We start from the raw sequence: 13,905 nt of genomic DNA on the forward strand, positions 1-13,905 counted from the left end.
GCCCCCCAACACTGTTTTGAGAGTGCTGAGAATTGACCCAGGGCATTGAGCAGATTCGTTAGCAAGTGATCTATCAGGAAGCTACATCCTCAGACCCATATCGTCGTCGTCAATATCATCACTTTAAAGTCAGCTGGCATTAAAAACAAAATAAGATAGCCAGGCGGTGGTGGTGCATGCATTTAATCCCAGCACTCAGAAGGCAGAGCAGGCACATCTCTGTGAGTTTGAGGCCAACCTGCTCTAAAGAGTGAGTTCCAGGACAGCCAAGGCTACACAGAGAAACCCTGTCTTCAAAACAAAACAAAACAAAACACAAATTTAGACACTGCATACTCTGCAGCTATAGTTTGAAAAATTATGGTTTGAAAATATTACCAAAAACAAAAAAAAAAATCCCTGAGCCCATATTGACCATGTACGGATTTTTAAAATCATTATTCGTTTTTTTCTGGTTACTAGGGATCAAATCCAGAGCCTTGCACATGCTACGAAAGCACTCTTATCACTGTATTACATCCCTAACCATCTTTTTTAATAAGATTTATTTTTATTTTTGTGTATCTCTGTGTGAGTATATCCCATTGGTGGTGGGGGGATCCTTTGAGGTCAGAAGAGGGTGTCATATGTCCTGGAGATGGGGGTACAGGTAGTTGTGAGCCACCCAACATGGGTACTGAGACCTGAACTCCGGACCTCTGGAAGAGTAGCAAGTGCTCTTAACCACTGAGCCATCTCTGTACCCCCACTCTACTCCCATTTTGAGACAGGGTCTGACTAAGTTGCTTATAGAGGCCCAGGTTCAAGAGCTTGTAATCTTCCTGCTTCTGCCCTTGAGTAGCAAGGATTCCACACCTGTGCCATCAGGCTCTGTTCTTTTTTTTTTTTTTTTTTTTTTTTTTTTTTGGTTTTTGGAGACAGAGTTTCTCTGTGTAGCTTTGCGCCTTTCCTGGAACTCACTTGGTAGCCCAGGCTGGCCTCGAACTCACAGAGATCCGCCTGGCTCTGCCTCCCGAGTGCTGGGATTAAAGGCGTGCGCCACCACCGCCCGGCTCAGGCTCTGTTCTTATTAGTTCTTAAGTGGTACAGTAGCAACTGTTACAGAACATTTACATTGGTATTATAAAGAAGCTAGAGGCAGATGAACTCTTCTCTATACACCTACAGGTTACATACAAAGACTAAGCCTTTTATTGAGGGATTTGAACACCTGTGGATTTTGGTACCCACAGGAGAATGAATTCCACACGAACACAGAGGGATGGCTTGTAGTTCTAAATTTGCTGATCATGTATCATTTCTAATACTATACTTTTCTGTAGGTCCAGATTTCTGTCTGTCCTTGTTAGCTTTCTGTGGCTGCAATACGCATCGTCACCAAGAGCAGCCTGGGGAAGAGAAGGTTCATTTGGCTTACAGGTTACAATCCAGCACTGAGGGAAGCCGGGGTGTGAGCTCACGGCAGGAAGTAAAGCAGAGACAAGGAGGAGGACATCTTACTGGCTTGGTTTCCCTGGGACATGCTCAAGCCGGCCTTCTTATATAACCCAGAGCACCTGCTCAGGGGTGGCACTGCCCACAGCAGGCTGGGTCCTCCTTTATCAATTGGCAGTCAAAATGCCCCCGCAGACATACCACAGGGCAATCTGGTGGAGGCAATTCCTCACCTGAGTGTCTGTCTTCCCGGGGGCTAGTTCAAGTTGACAATAAAAACTAAGCAATACACTACTGACGGTGTTTCTTTTCAGCCTAAAGAACATCCTGTGGTTTTTCTCATAGTACGAGTCTCCTCACAGCAGTTTATCTAGACCTACTTTTAGAGGATGGGTGTGTTGTTCAGTGTTACAGCTCTTGTCTAGCATCTATGAGGCTATCCCTGAGTTCAAGCCACAGCACTGCAATCAGTCAATCAATCATCAATCAATAAATGACAAATCAATAAATAAGCGAGCTAGGTGTGCTGGCACACACCTATATTCCCAGCACATGGGAGGCTGAGGCAAAAGGTTCAAGAGTTTGAGACCAGCTTGGGCTGTATAGTAAGTTCCAGGCCAGCCTAGGCTACAAACCCTGTCTTCAAAACAAACAGGGCTGGAGAGATGGCTCAGCAGTTAAGAGCACTGGCTGCTCTTCCTGAGGACCCGGGTTCAATATCCAGCCCCCACATGGCAGCTCACAACTTTCTGTAACTCCAGTTCCAGGGGATCCTACACCCTCACACAGACACACATGCAGGCAAAACACCACCGAAGCACATAAAATAAAAATAAAATTAAGAACAAAGGAACATAAAACGAGGCTGCGGAGATGGCCCAGCAGTTAAGAGCACCTGCTGTTTGTTCTTGCATAGGACCTGGACTTGGTTCCCAGCGTCGTATGGTGGCTCACACCCATCCAATGCCCTCTTCTGGCCTCCATGGGCACTGCTTGGGCATGGTGCACATACATACATGCAGGCAAAACATTCATTAACAAGAATTTAAAAAAAAAAATCCTGGCTGGAGAGATGGCTCCGAGGTTAAGAGCACTGGCTGCTCTTTCAGAGGTCCTGAGTTCAGTTCCGGGCAACCACATGGTGGCTCACAACCATCTGTGAGATCTGGTGCCCTCTGCTGGCGGGCAGGGGTACATGCAGACAGAACACTGTATATATAATAAATAAATAAATCTTTAAAAAAAAAAACAATCAATCAATAGTAAGATACTTTACAGGGTCTCACTATGCCTGGCTGGCTCTCCTGGAACTCACTATGTAGACCAGGCTGGCTTTGAACTCACAGAGATCCACCTGCCTCTGCCTCCCAAGTGCTGAGATTAAAGGCATGTGCCACTATGCCTGGTTAAGATACTCTTTATTGTAGCTTAGTTTTTAAAAGAGGCCGTTCTCACCCCAGTCACACCTTCCTCACAGCAATGGATGAGAGTTGCACCTACCCACATCCTCACCTCCGTTGGTATTGTTGTTGTTGGATATTTTAGCCATCCTAATAGGTGTGCAGGGCTCTTTCATTGGGAAGTTGTTTCGCTCTTGGTTTGGTTTGGCCCAGGCTGTCCTCAAACTCAGAGATTGTCCTGCCTCAGGCTCCTGAGTACTGGGATTCCAGGGCTGTCGCACCACCTAGCCTGGGTGTGTGCTGTTGATTTACCTCACTGCCATTTTAATTCGCCGTTCCCGGGTGACACTGACTGGGACCCGCCTTTCGTGTGTTCACATGTTCCTTTGCCTTTGTTCATTGTGGTTGTTGCTGTATCTGCTTAGGTCTCTGATCATTTTTCCTTTCTTCTTCTTTTTCTTTGTTTGTTTGTTTTATGTTGTTGCTGCTGCTGCCGGGCATTATCGGTGTGAGCCCGTCTACAATCCCAGGCACTAATTTGGCTGTTTCTTTCCCCTTGCTCACTTTAGACTCCGTCTGCTCTGCCTCTGACTTCCCATGATGGAAACTTCAGTTATTTGTTTTAATCTCTCTTCTGATACATAGACTCGATGAGCTGGTTTCCTAGTGAGCACTCTTTTTGCTGTATTGCACAAATTTCGATAAGTTATATTCCCATTTAGTTCAAAATAGTTTTGCATATCTCTTGTGTCTCCTTCTCTGACCTGTGTGCTATCGGAAGTACATTGGTTAATCTCCTGATGTCTTAGAAGTTTCCAAATATCATTCTGGAATTGATTTCTTTCTTAGTTCTGTGAGGTGTCTGAGCCCACACCTCCTATGATTTCTCTTTTATGTGGGTTAAGGTATGTATTTTATGGTCCTGCCACCTGCCGAATGTAACCATTTCTGTTGGAGGCAAACCACAAACTTAGGATCTTCGTGCCTCAGGCTCCCAAGTAGCTGGGATTACAGCCTTGTACCACCAAGGTTTTTTAAAATTAATTTGTTTTGTGTGCATGAATGTTTCTCCTGACTGCACGTCTGTGCACCCTGTGCCTGTGGATGTCAGAGCAGAGCATTGTATCCCATGGAACTGGAGTTATAGATGTTTGTGAGCCACCAGTGGATTCTGGGAACTGAATCTGGGTTCTCAGTACTCTTAACTACTGAGCCATCTCTTCAGCCCCAGTTCTTTTTTTTTTTTTTTTTTTTTGGTTTTTCGAGACAGGGTTTCTCTGTGTAGCTTTGGTGCCTGTCCTAGAACTCACTCTGTAGTCCAGGCTGGCCTCAAACTTGCAGAGATCCGCCTGGCTCTGCCTCCCAGTGCTGGGATTAAAGGTGTGCGCCACCACTGCCCGGCCCCCAGCCCCAGTTCTTTAAATTTTGATCTTTTAATTTTTAATCTTCTGTGTATTGTGTGTGTGTGTGTGTGTGTGTGTGTGTGTGTGTGTGTGTGTGCACATGCATGGAGGCCAGAGGTCAATATTAGGTGCCTTCTACTACTTCCTGTTTCATTCGTTCATTCATTCATTTACTCATTCATTCATTCGCTTGTTTTTTAGACAAGGTCTCTCATTGAGCCGGAACTCACCTGTTCAGCAAAGCTCAGGCTCTTCCTGTCTCTGCATTCCAATTCTAGGAGTGCAGGTATAAGCCGCTATGCCCAGCTTCTTATGTGGTGCTGGGAGTCTGGACTCAGCAAGCATCTTATTGGATCCTTTAAAAAAAAATTTAGCCGGGCGGTGGTGGCACACGCCTTTAATCCCAGCACTCGGGAGGCAGAGCCAGGCGGATCTCTGTGAGTTCGAAGCCAGCCTGGGCTACCAAGTGAGTCCCAGGAAAGGCGCAAAGCTACACAGAGAAACCCTGTCTCAAAAAACCAAAAAAAAAAAAAAAAATTTAGATTTATTTTATTTTATGTGTATAAGTTATTTTTCTGCATACATGTGTTTGTGCACCACACCTGGGTTCCTGCGGAGGTCAAAGGAGGTCACTGAATCCCCAGGAACTGGAGTTCTGGGTGGTGGGGAGCCACCATGTGGGTGCTGGGAACCCGACCTAAGAATGGTCTCAACTGCTGAGCTAACTCTCCAGCCCCTAGCTGGCCTCTTAAGCTTTCTTTCTTCCTTTCTTTCTTCCTTTCTTTCTTTCTTTCTTTCTTTCTTTCTTTCTTTCTTTCTTTATTTATTTATTTATTTATTTATTTATTTATTTATTATCATGTCTTTCTATTTCATGTGAGCATCTGCTTGAGTGTTTAGTTTGTGAGGTTTGTTGGGTTTTTGTTTTGCTTTATGGTCCTGCCACTTGCCGAATGTGTCCATTTCTGTTGGAGGCAAACCACAAACTTAGGTTCTACAGAGACAAGGTTTCTCTGTGTAGCAGTCCTGGCTGTCCTGGAACTTGGTCAGTAGACCAGGCTGGCCTTGAACTCCAAGATCCGTCTGCCTCTACCTCCCAAGTGCTGGGATTAAAGGCATGTGCCACCACTGCCTGACAATAAATGTTTTTTTTATAGCACCCAAGACTATGAGCCCAGGGATGGCACTGCCCATAGTGAGCAGATGTGGGTCCTCCCAAATCAATCACTAATTAAGAACATGCCCTGCAGACTTCCCTACAGGCTGATCTGGCAGGGGCATTTTCTCAGTTCAGGCTCACTCTTCCCAAGGGACGCTAGCCTGTGTCAAGTTGACATGAAAACTAGCCAGCACATACACCGTTGATATTTAAGGGGTTGTAGACAGTGTTGGGTTGATGTCTGCCATGTGTTACTGTTTTCTACTTGATCACCCCATTTCTATTTTACTCTTACATAATTCTTCTACCTTGTGTGTGTGTGCGTGCAAGTGTGCACACATGTGTGCTGGTATGCATGCACATGCATATATGTGTGTGTGGAGGCCCAGGCTGACACCAAGTGTCCTCCTCAGTCACTCTCCACCTTTCAGGCAGGCTCTCTCACAGAACCTGGAGCTCACCCGTTCAGCTAGACTGGGTGGCCATCGAGACCCCAGGATCCTCTTGCCTTGGCTTCCCCTCTCTTCCCGAGTGCTGGGATCACAGGAACACACTCCTGTGTACCTAGCTTTGTACACACCTGGCTTTGTACCTAGGTACTAGGGATCCACACTCAGCTCCCATGCTTGTGTGGCAGACACTCAGTGACTGAGCTGTCCCCACAGCCCGTCTCTGCCTTTTCATCCTTTGTTTTTACTTTTATTTGCATTTACATTATGCTGAATTTATCCACATCTCTTAAGTTTTGTTTCTTCAGTTTCTTCCAGGACATTTTCCTTCTGGACAACCTCCTTTCTTGCTGAGGAACCGTGCCTTCCTCTTTAAGGGGATCATCTATCTCAGTGGGGGGCGGGGGGTAGGGACTGGCTAGTCACACCATGAGCAGGTAGTTGGTACACTGTTCACCTGGGTGTGGTCACTGACCCTTCAGTTCAGTGTGATTGCATTTTTTTGTTTTTGTTTTTGTTTTTGTTTTTTGAGACAGGGTTTCTCTGTGTAGCTTTGTGCCTTTCCTGGAACTCACTCTGTAGACCAGGCTGGCCTCGAACTCATAGAGATCCACCTGGCTCTGCCTCCCGAGTGCTGGGATTAAAGGTGTGTACCACTGCCACCCTGCCACCCGGCGTGATTGCATTTTTAAAGCATGTGTAACTAAACTTTAACACTCTTTTCAAAGCTGGTGATCCAGTGTCCAGCCCCACTGTTTGTCCTGGGCTCATCTAACATTGTCTAATGCCCCTGGAATGGCCTACACTGCTTCTGTAAGGTGACATCTTCCAGATACTTGGAGACCATGTATACAGTCTCACAGTGTCCTTAAGATGAACATAAAGATTGGAACCTCTTGGTTTGCATGGCTTTATGGAGTTTCTGGGTCAACTGAGTAGGGAACCATTTCCATGGGTCACCTCAGGCCACTTACAGAAAGAGGAAGCCCTTCATGTATGCAAGGCAAGCTGTCCACCAACTGAGTGACACCCCACCCTACCCTTTTGTGATTTAAACTGAGTACTCTATATGACTGGGGGATTGTTTGTTTTTGGTTTAGAGAGAGGGTATCATGCAGCCCTGGCTAGCCTGTGACTTGATACTTGGATCAGGCTGCCCCCAAACCCATAGAGATCCACCTGCTTCTGCCTCCTGAGTGCTGGAACTAAAGGCTTGTTCCACCACACACACACCCACCCCCACACTCCCGGCATTTTATATGACTTTAATAAATAAATTATATTTTTTGAGACAGTTTAGTGTATCACAGGTTGGTCTTGAACTCACTATGTAGCTGAGTGTATTATTAGTCAGGATTCTCTAGAGTAACAGAATTTATAGAATGAATATATATAGAAAGGGATTTAGAATAACTTACAGGCTATGGTCCAGCTAATCCAACAGTGACTGCCTGTGTCCAAGAATCCAGTAGTCCATGAGGCTGAATGTCTCAGCTAGTCTTTAGTATACTCTGGAATCCTGAAGCAGGCTCTAACGCCAGTGAAGGAATGGACTTGCTATAGAGGGTGAGAGCAAACAGGCTGAGACTTCCTTCTTCCATGTCCTTTATATAGGCTTTCAGCAGAAGGCGTGTCCCAGATTAGGGGTGGGTCTTCTCACTTCAAAAGATCTGGATTAAAGGTGTGTCTCTCTGGGCTGGAGAGATGGCTTGGCGGTTAAGAGCACTGGCTGTTCTTTCCAAGGTCCTGAGTTCAATTCCCAGCAACCACATGGTGGCTCACACTCATCTGTAATGAGATCTGGCTCCCTCTTCTGGCCTGCAGGGATACGTGCAGACAGAACACTGTATACATAATAAATAAATAAATCTTAAAAAAAAAAAAAAAAAAAAAAAAAGGTGTGCCTTCCCTCCTCAAAGATTCCGATTAGGAGTGGATCTTCTAACTTCAAATTAAATCATCAAATGATTTAATTAAGCAAAAATCCCTCACAGGTATGCCCAACCAGTTTGGGGTTTTAGCTAATTCCCGATGTAGTCAAGTTGACAACCAAAATAGCCATCATACTGAAGAGGACCTTGAACTCCTGCTCTTCCTGTCTCCATCCCCTGAGTACCAGAGTTACAGATGTGTGCCACCACATCCCTCAGCATCAATAGGTTTTAAGTAATCCCAACATGGCTGCTGTATTTGACTCTATTCTGATATTCCTTCAGTCTCTTCAAACTGTGTTTTCAGTATGCCTTGTATCTTTGTTGAATGGTGGACATGATGTACTGAGTAAAAGAAACTGTGGTAAAGCTGGGCATGGTGCCATACTCTTGTAACCCCAGCATTCAGGAGGCCGAGGCAAGAGTATCAACGGTTTAATGCCAGCCTGGGCCACAGAGTGAAACTCTGTCACACACACAAATCAGAAACTGGCAGACAGTTTTTAATAGTGCAGTGGTTAGGGGTAGGAGGGGAGCTGGGGGTTTTGTTGTTGTTTTGAGATTTCTGTTGTATCTTTAAGGTATTAGGACAGGTGGGGGGGTGTTCTCGAACATGCCTTCACTTGGGTCTTTTCCCCATGTTCTGGGAAACTAGAAGGTTTGGAAATGAGTACCCCCTTTCCCCAGCAGGTCAGACTTTCATGAAATTCTAGAGATTAGTCTCAGGAAGAATAGTTTCTTCTAGGGATGGAGAGATGGCTCAGCAGTTAAGATCACTGGCTGTTCTTCCAGAGGACCCAGGTTCTATTCCCTGCCCCCACATCCATATATATAAAATAAATAATATTTAAAAATAAATTTTCCTGCTGGGCGGTGGTGGCGCACGCCTTTAATCCCAGCACTCGGGAGACAGAGGCAGGCAGATCTTTGTGAGTTCGAGGCCAGCCTGGTCTACAGAGCAAGATCCAGGAAAGGCACAAAGCTACACAGAGAAACCCTGTCTCAAAAAAAAAATATATAAATAAATAAATAAATAAATAAATAAATAAATAAATAAATAAATAAATTTTCCTGCCAGGCAGTTGTGGTGCATGCCACCAAACTCTTTTAAAAAATTTTTAATCTTTAAAATTTTTTAAATTTAAATTTTTTATTTTCTTTACTATTATGTGTGTGTTTGATGGGGGGGCATGTGTGGAACAGGACAGATTTCAGAAGTCATCTCTCTCCTTCCACTGTGGATTCCAGGAATTGAACCACCAAGGCTCTTTGGCTTGCTCAGGTTCACTGAATCATCTTGATGGTCCAAAATATCTGTCATAAACATTTTATTAATTTTTTAGATTTCATTTTATGTGTATGAATGTGTTTGTGCACCACATGCATGCCTGCTGCCTGCAGAGGTCAGAAGAGGGTGTCAGATCCCCTGGGACTTGAGTTATAGATGGTTGTGATCCACCATGTGGATGCTGGGAATTGAACCCAGGTCCTCTGCAAAAGCAACGAGTGCTCCTTACCTTCCAGCCACCTCCCTAACCCTTGTCATGGATATTTTAAATACCTTGTCTCCTACTTACAACACCTAGTTAGCTAGGGGTCTGTTTCTGTTGACTGATTTTTCTCTTAAATGAGCATCGCATTGTCTGTTTTTTCATATAGCTAGCGACTTTCGTATGCTTTATTGGACGAGAGAGGTAATGTCTGAGGAACTCTGTTCTGTTATTTGCTTGAGAAGTGTTGAGTGCCCCAAGACAGCTAGATTACAGACCTCACTTCACTCTTTCAGGAATTGAGCTTTATCACAGAAAATCCACTTTGGGTTTGTTCTTGGTCCTAGCCCTGGCATGTGTTCTTTAGCTTAAGGCCTGGATTTTCTGTGATTTCACGACAAAGCATTGGGTGTTTCCAAACTCTGACTCCTATGTGATGGAAGTTATGAAAGTCTGTGCTCAGTTCTACCAACCAGTTGTTTCTTCCCTGGGAGAAACCTCCCTCCCCCCAGGATCAAACCCAGTGTCTCACTTACGCTGGACAGCTGCTCCACCACCACCATCCTTCTGAGTTGTGAGTTTTTCTCCCTCACGCCCCCACCCCACCCTTACTTCTGATGCTCCTTTCAGGGAGAACCTGGCCCCAAAGGAGACCCTGGAGAGAAGATCCACTGGGTGAGCTGCAGCCCTCCCCTGCCTCCCCTGCCTCCCCTGCCTCCCCCTTCCTCTCCCCACCTCCTCCTACCCTCCCCTGCCCTCCCCTGCCTCCCCTGCCCTCCCCTGCCCTCCCTCTACCTCTCCCCACCTCCTACCTTCCCCTGCCTCCCCTGCCTCCTCTGCCCTCCCCCTGCCCTCCCCTGCCTCCCCCTGCCTCTCCCCACCTCCTCCTACCTTCCCCTGCCTCGATCTGCCTCCTCTGCCCTCCCCTGCTCCCACCTGCCTTCCCTGCCCTCCCCTGCCTCTCCCTGCCCTCCACCTGCCTTCCCTGCCCTCCCCTGCCTCTCTCTGTCTCCCCATCCCCCTGCCCTCCATTATCTTCCCCTCCCCTCCCCCTTCCCCCTGCCTCTCCTGCCTCCCCCTCCCTCCCCCTGCTTCCCATCCCCTGGGTGCTCAGGAAAGAATTCTCTCACCAGTAGATCCTGGGGTTGAGGGTGTCCTCATCACATACTTACAGGAGCCCTGCTCCATTCCTCTTCTGGCACTCCCCACTAGGCAAGGCCGGCCCTCCCAGCAGACCCCACCCACGCTCTGTCTCTGCCTCTGTCTTCACCCACTTACCCTCCATAGCCTTTCCAAGCCAAGACGACTCTGCCTGTTCCTGCTGGGCAGTTTAGGTGACCCAGACTGCAGCTCCGCTTCCAGGGTCCCTCCTGCAAAGGCTTTGGCTTTGTCCTATTGTCTACAGAAGAAAAAGGCGTGCGAAGACAGTATCCACCCAAAGCAGAAAAGGGACCTTAGGAAAGTCAGGAAACAAAGAAGGGAAGCACAGGGCATCCATGGAATAAAGGGCTGGGCACCTAGAAACCGACATACACATAGACTCCAGGAAGCTTGGGAAGCGAAACCTTGAAACCATTATGTATATGTTTGACATGGTTAATGAGGTCAGGAGAGCTAACTCTGTTGTCCCCAAAAGATCTGTGTAGGTACTATCACACACTTCAAGCCATCCACAAGGGAAGCCTAGAAACTGTCATATGCACAGAGAACCACGGAAAATGAGATGAGGTGAGCTAGATACTACCAGCTACAAAGCAAACTGTAAACAATAGGAAGGGAGGTCTAGAAACTGTCACATGCATAGCAGACATTGAGTAAATGGGAAGAGAAACCTAGAAACTTACACACTCAGAAATCTCGAGATGCCTGTGAGGTCCTGGGAACCTTCAAGGTCATTGGAGATAACTAATGAGCAGATTTGGGGCCTGAGAATCTACTCTGCCCAAAGATGCAAGGGCCTAGAACAAGCCATGCCCTGAAGTGTCATGATCCCACACCTGGCAAACCTTGCTGGTGTGACTGGAAAATAGGTAGGGTTCCAGTAAACATCCCCACAAGAAAGAGCCTGAGTACTCTTTAGAAAGTGGCATCCTGCCTTCCTGTCGGTCCTGAGAGCCATTGGTGAGGGTGTGGCCAGCACCGGCCACGAACCATGTCTTCACTGTTTGTCATGGAGTCAGTGATGGATACAGCCGTGGTAGTCCTCATCCCGCATGAGTGCACCTCCGTGTATCCCATGACTTCTAGGGGCCCTGCTACCTCTCCAAGATGCTTGCTTCCCCGCTCTCCAACTCACTCTTCCACTCCCTGTGGTCCCTGACCTTTGACCCAGCAGGGAGACCCATGGGAGCAACCCTCAGCCTCCCCTCACTCTCCCAGAGACCCTGGGTGAGAAAAGGGGTTTTTTCACCCATCCCATTAGGTATAGGAAAAACCAGGTCACAACAGAGCCAGGCTGTGCAGTCCCTATCCCTGCATGGGGAGCCTTGGGCCACCCCAGGAGAGACCTTGAACCCAGGACCACCCAGGGGAGGGGCCCCCAAGAGGTAGCAGGACCCCCACCTGCCCACCTTCCACCTTTTACCACCTGCACTTCTGCCCCCTGCTTGCTACCTGGGAGAGGCTTCGCTGGGCTGGAGATGCATGAGGCTTCTGGGCTGAGGGACCAGCTCTGTTGGAGGTAGGTAGGGATCCTGGTACACACAGGAGTTTGTGTGTGTGCACATGCATGTGTATACAGTGGAAACATCCTGTGGACACCTACAGACGCACCTCACCTACCAGCGCCCCCTAGGGGTCGTGCAGCTTTCAGAGCTGCTTACCAAGTTTAGCTGCGGCTCAGTAGTGTCACCAGGTGGTCACAGTCGTGTACTGCAGGAGCTGAGTGACTGGCCTGAGTGACTCTACCTAGTTAAGAGGGAAGCCCTTATTCAGACAGGGAAACTGAGGCCCAGCTCTTCAGAGCAAACTGGTGGCAAAGTGGGGTCTGAAGTGAAATGGGCTAAGACATCTAAATCCCCAGAGGGCCTAGGGAGCCCACTACTACTCCCTAAACTTCTGTATGCCAAGCTCAGGGCTGGGCAGTACAGAGAGATGCTTTGCGGAGTCAGTCCCCAGAAGTCACCATGAGCTGGGGTAAAACTCTGTGTCAGCAGCCACAGGACAAAAGGAATTTAGCTGTGTTGGGGGCTGTAGTGTATTGGTGATGACAGGAACATAACCAGTCACAGGGTATTCAGACAGAGAAGCAGGGGCAGTGTATGCAAAGGGCCTGGAGTTAGAGTGAGCCTGGGATGTTTACAGAGTTGTGAGTACTTGGAGCGGCAGTTTGACAGGCAGGAAGCGAGACAGAGGCTAGAGGCTTTCAAAACTTAGGAGGTCACGGAAAAGAATTCGAACTTTGGTGGACCCTGGGGCATTTGTTTAAGTATTTCTAAACTGGGAGCCAGGCATGGTGGCTCACTTTGTAATCCCAGCATTCAACATTCAGATGGCTGAGGCAGGAGGATGGCCACAAGTTTAAGGCAAACCTGGATTACAGAGTGGGATACTCAAGGATCCCAAAAACAATAAGATTTTTTTTTTTTAATTAAAGAGTGAGAGGGAATGGTGTGGTCAGGTTTTTGTTTGCAAAGTATGTCTCTGAATGCCAATATGGAGGATGGATTGGAAACAGAAAAGGAGTCTAGAAGGCCGTGGGCATCCTGATCAGGGGGCTGTAAGTGGGAGCATGGACAGGCAGCAAGGCAAACAGTGTGTGTGTGTGTGTGTGCATGTGTATACAGGTGTGTGGTTGTGTGTGCCCATGTATCATTCTCTGCCCTATTCCCTTGTGAGCTCACGATTTTTCAGCTAGGCTAGCATCCAGCAACCCTTTCTCTGTACCTGCCCAGCGCTGAGGTTGTGGCATTTGGGTGGTTTTTTATGTGAATTTGGGGCTCTAAATTCAGGTCCTCATTCTTGGTAAGTGCTCTTACCATTGAACTATCTTCCCAGTCCCAGGATCATCCATTTTCACATTCTGCTCCATGATACTCAAAGAGGGATTACTTTGGCATGTGACCTAGTACTCCAGTACCCCAGGCTGAAATGGCAGTTCAGTGACCCATGAATAGCTCAATCTTTATGATATTAACAGGACAGCAGGAGCATAAGTAATAGCCCCAGGGAATGAACAAACTCATAATGGACGTGTTGAAGTCCTCTTAGTTGCTTAGATATTCTTATGGGGAACCACTTCAAAGGGTTGGATGGTAAGCCAGGTGTAGGGGCTCATGTCTGGAATTCCAGCTCATGGGAGTTTGAAACAGAACTGGTGTGAGTTTGGGGCTAACCTGGGCTATAGAATTGACATTATATCTCAAAGAAAACAGAACTGCATCCCAGCACTTGGGAGGCAGAGGCAGGCAGATCCTAGCGTTGGGAACTGGAAACAGGTGGAACTCGATGGCCAGCCAGACTAGCTGAAACAGCACACACTGGGTTCACCGTAAGACCCTGCCTCAAAAATGAAGGTAGAAAACAAAATAAGATGGAAGGGCCTGCAGGGGGCTCTGCAGTGAAGGTGCCTGCCACAAGACTGAGGAAGGCCTGAGCTTTATCTCTAGGACTCACGTGATGCGAGGAAAGAACCGCTTCA

At 47.3% G+C, this 13,905-nt stretch overlaps 1 protein-coding gene across 3 annotated transcripts in view; it reads left to right on the top strand.

The window, feature by feature from the left end:
• Emid1 (EMI domain containing 1) overlaps positions 1-13,905 on the top strand; it is a 45,771-nt gene that overhangs the window by 25,781 nt on the left and 6,085 nt on the right. For all 3 annotated transcript variants that reach the window (XM_059275532.1, XM_059275530.1, XM_059275533.1), the window contains exon 13: positions 9,897-9,941. In XM_059275532.1, the coding sequence (XP_059131515.1) occupies positions 9,897-9,941 (45 nt within the window). The remainder of the gene's footprint in view (positions 1-9,896; positions 9,942-13,905) is intronic.

This window comes from Peromyscus eremicus, chromosome 10 (genome assembly GCF_949786415.1).
Source record: "Peromyscus eremicus chromosome 10, PerEre_H2_v1, whole genome shotgun sequence".
Lineage (NCBI taxonomy): Eukaryota > Metazoa > Chordata > Mammalia > Rodentia > Cricetidae > Peromyscus > Peromyscus eremicus.